Here is a 4,465-nt window from a genome sequence, read left to right as displayed (position 1 = left end):
CCTCAGTCACAAGCTGACATACGAACTGTCCATTTTCTATTCTGGCACTGCCCTCTTTGAGATGCAGCCCTGCCAGACTTTCACCATATTCTGCCTTCAGCTGGCTGTGGATTTGATCAGCAAATGACGCAGATGTCCTGGAGAAATAGGATTCAAGTCTGAAGGAATTCTCTAATTCTGAGGCAGAATTCACGTCTTGCAACGTTATGTAGCCATCATCATTGCCTCCCAGTGTTCCAGATGTTGAATCTTCCTGGACATTTCTAGATGATGTTGAAACAGGTTTATTAACTTTTCGTGTGAAATCATTGTAACTCCCAGAGAATACCTCTCTCTGTGAACTGTCTTCATATATCTTGAATTGTTCTGCAATGTCAGCCATTGATTCTTCTACAGTTTTGCCAGCAACGGTTGGCTCCCATGTTCCGAACAATTCATATTCCTTTTCTAGAACGCCTTTGAGGTCAAGCCATAATTTACGCAACTTTCTTTTATATTGAGCTTCTTTTTTTACATTTTTCAGTTTGCTGGAACCTTGAGGTGTTGCTGAGCCACTAAATCCACGGCTGTTTAGATCAATCCAACTTCCTCCTCTTGCCATTGGGTGGTCTTCAAAAAAGAAATTGAGTCCTTTCTCTCGGATATTGTTGTTTTCATTTACGACCATATCCAGAGCCATGAGAATCAGAGGAAACGTCCGGAAATTTCTAGCAGATTCACAAATAACTGATGCAGTGAAATACGTGGTGTACCAGGCCTCAGTGGACGGAGATTGGGCAGTTGTGTGCTCTCCAAGAAAAATATTTCTTACAAACTCAGCATATCGCTCTTTTGGGTTTTCTATATTTTTATGAAGAATGATGTCTTTCATATATCTGTATTCTTCCTTGCCTATCTGTTCAGTTATGCTCCCCTTAACTTCATTAATTTTTTCCTCCTTTCCCATTTGATTATTGTCAAGCTTTTTTCCAACCGGATAGACATATAGAGTTTTAGGATTGACCAAATATATCCAGTCATTGACCATCAGGTATGTCACCCCTTCTTCTCCAGTCTTTGCGTAGTGACGGATCACATTTCTAACATCTTGTCCTGATTTAATCTCATAACACTCCTTTAGAATATCCTTTAGTGTCTTCTCATCCTCTATCCACTCAATTGTATTAGTCTCTTTCTGGTCTTTTATTACAAATTTTTCCTTAATCTGTTGGAGGTTGTTGAAGTTGACTTTATTGGGAAGGGGTTGGTCTGACTTAAAGAATGCCCAGGTCAAGGCCTCAAGTGTATAAATCGCAACTTCCCTTATATATATATCTGAGTCAAATTTTTGGTAAACATTCTGGTCAACAAATGTCCTTGGCTCTTCTGGCCAGCTGGTCGGATTTTCGTCCATTAGAACATTTCTTTCATTGGTAAAAACTGGCTCTCCTCTACTGCCAGGCTCATTTCTAATAATAACGTTTCCGTTCCTATCAAGGGTTGCCACCACTTTCTTGCTGTCATCTTTGTGTCGCCATTGCACCCCGTCTAGAGAGACTTCTTGGGTAATCTTCTGTCCTGTGTGCATGACCTGGATCACAGTATTACTCAAGTGCAGCTCTGTCTTGATATTGATTTTATGAAGCTCTCTCAGCATGGTTTCTACAAATGTTTTATCTGATCCGACCTCACATGCCACCACACGTATTGTTTTGATTGTATTGCGGACTCTGAAGGTCTTTGCAATGCTTTTGGCCACATCTTGGGCTGTGTGCCCTGCCAGTCTCATCTCTCCTGAACTGTCTCTGACTCCATGACCTACCAGCACCAGTCTGCTGTCCTCTGACAGTGGCACTGAGTCTCCGTGGATCAGTTTTGGTCTTTGGTTTTTATCAAGAACGTAGATGGAGCTAACTGTTGGATGCTTCTCATAAAGATAAGCAGCAGCTTTTCTTACTGCAGGGTCATCTTGCATCATGAGGATCTGCTGGTCGTCGTACTGTGTGGTGTGATCTACGGGTCTTTGAGGAATTAGGGAGCTGGAAACTGAGTCATGTTGATCCATGACCTGGTAAATCTGATGATTCTCCTGGTTAGTTTCTAAGACTGCTTTGTTTCCACGGACCATCAACACTCGAATGAAGTTATACTGGAAGTGTCTGGTTGTGTTTCCATCAAGGGAGAACACTGGTGCAGCTTCCAGTGATGGTTTCAAAACCAGCTCTGCAAGTGATGATCCAGAAAGCCCAGACACAGTTTGTCCATCGTCTGAAACTCTTCCAAATATTTTCACTACAGTATAGCTGTCTGCTTCAGGTAAACATGATTCATTGTACAGGCATTCTTTGCTGACTATTAGTGAGTAATGAGGATCCATGCTGTATTCCTGTTGGACTCTGTCATTCGTTGACTTTTCTTGGTCAGTCATGACCAGAAGTTTTTGGTTGTAGCTGTGCGAGATCTCAGATGCACCTAGGAGTCGATCTTGTATCTTCTGTTCATCAACAGATGCCAAGAAGGTGTCAAAGTCCTGGAGAATAAAAGACAGATCAAGATAAAACGACAGATTTTGATATAGATAACTTTATCATAGATGAGTGAGAAAGCATGAATGTCCATTTCAAGACAGTTCCATGTAGTTGTCTTAATCTCTTCCTCACATCCCACAACTGTGAGAAAATACATTGTTGAGCTGTAGTGGTACAACTTTTATTTTTATTTTTTCTGTGAGCCCATTTATGTAAGATATTTTATCTCATTCCATTCTATTGGATATATAATCTCTTTTAATAACTGCTTTTATTAATTAAACTGACTGATTTGGGTTCCAATTTGACTGGGTTTAGTTCCTCTACACTCAATACTGAATCCCATCTTCTTTTGAAATCCACCAACCTGTTTCATTTGATTGACACAGGCTGTGAAATTCTGACAGTCCTGAAACGCATCCAGCAAACTCCTTGTGTTTTGGTTAATGTCCACCCTAAAAGAAGATTAAAATGTTAATGTCACAGACGGGTAAACAATAATCACATAAATTCATTAAAACCAGATGAAGACAACTTGAAAAATGAATGTCTGATATAAACATGAACACCGCATTAGTATCAGTATAAGAATAAATTGAAAAATATTTTGTGATGCTGTAGCAAGGCGTCAGACTGTCAGACTGTCTTTTCTGTAGCATTTTAGTCTCAAAACACATATCATTTGTACAAAAAGTTCAGTCCACATTGACTCTGAGGGACATGATATTCGAGATAAAAAAAAATAAAAAAAAAACCTCACAAACACTTGACACTTATTGTCAGGTCATACCTTCATGTTGAAAAGAATGAACGATAGCACAGTAGTTTTGACTCAAATACATCCTGGTAAATATGCTGATAAGTTACCAATGAGGAGGCAAAAGAAAAAAATTCAATACATTTTCAGTATATTTCATTAATCTTAGAATAAAATCAATTAATAGTAGAAGAAAATTAGTTAATTTGAATAAATAATTTCACAAAATGTAACATTTTGAAAAGAAACCCTGAAATAATTCGATCAATAAATGAATGTTATATAGACCTGCAACAAGTGATTCTTTTCATAATTGAAGAATCTGGAGATAATTTATTCTGCCGATTTACTGAACATCACAATTTCCCTATGACAAGGCCGATGTTATCAAATGTTTTGTTTTGTCTGACTGTCTGACCCCCAAAAATATTCAGTCATAGCAACAACACAGCATAAATACCTCCTTACCTCCTAATGGATCTCTCAGTTCTGGCCCCATTCATGGATGTGTTCCTAAGATAAAATACAGTCATCATTACTTTTTCAATGCACATTCTTTTCGTTCCTGACATTAGCTGATCACAGATATATTGGTGTATATGTTGGTTGAGTATAAATTGATGTCAGCCTTAAGTCTTGTATTGATCAGGCTGTACTTTACACTCAACTCCAGTACTAAGATGTTCACTTTTGGTTCTGGGTCCTAAACAAGTGGTAAACTGGCATAAAATTTAAAGCAACATTAACCAACTATTTTACCTTATTAATCATTTTGATAGGACAATGACTTGTAATAGGAATAATGGTGCCTCTTTTTGCACAGTGTAACTTTGCTGAGCAGGTGTTGCAAGAAGTGCCTAAGTGAGTTTCTGTCAAGGGCTCAAACAGACGGACAGATAGGAAATACAAAATCTAAGCAACTAGAAACAAACTCTGTCCCAGAGCCTTAACAGCTGCAGACATTGACCCAGATACCTGTGGTGTGAAGGCTCCTTCAGCCTTTCATGAAACATGTTTTGAGGTAGTCCTCTGAGGCGGTGCAGTGCAGCGATGTCTGGGCCGAGCTGCTGCCACTCTTCCTCTCTCACCTCTGAAGTTGAAGCAAAAGTCACATTTAATGATCCACAGGATCAGCTGCAGGTTTTTCTTATGCTCATTCTTACTGACTGACGTCTGCAGTAAAACCCAACAGAGACGCCAG

The 4,465-nt window shown here is 39.1% G+C and overlaps 1 protein-coding gene across 1 annotated transcript in view; it reads right to left on the bottom strand.

Annotated features, from left to right (window-relative positions):
- LOC147819410 (uncharacterized) overlaps nt 1-4,354 on the bottom strand; it is a gene marked incomplete at both ends in the record, with an annotated part of 5,044 nt that extends 690 nt beyond the window's left edge. Inside the window, 3 exons of the mRNA XM_087172711.1 lie at nt 1-2,509; nt 2,875-2,962; nt 4,240-4,354. Of these exons, the coding sequence (XP_087028837.1) occupies nt 1-2,509; nt 2,875-2,962; nt 4,240-4,354 (2,712 nt within the window). The remainder of the gene's footprint in view (nt 2,510-2,874; nt 2,963-4,239) is intronic.
- Nucleotides 4,355-4,465: the final 111 nt, after the last annotated feature.

The sequence above is a fragment of the Seriola lalandi genome, unplaced genomic scaffold, assembly GCF_002814215.2.
Source record: "Seriola lalandi dorsalis isolate HSWRI2012SDOR001 ecotype SW California unplaced genomic scaffold, Sedor1 jcf7180002053665, whole genome shotgun sequence".
Taxonomy (NCBI): Eukaryota; Metazoa; Chordata; class Actinopteri; order Carangiformes; family Carangidae; genus Seriola; species Seriola lalandi.
The sequence above is the reverse complement of the archived record's forward strand: the minus strand, read 5'-3'. Positions and strand labels throughout refer to the sequence as shown.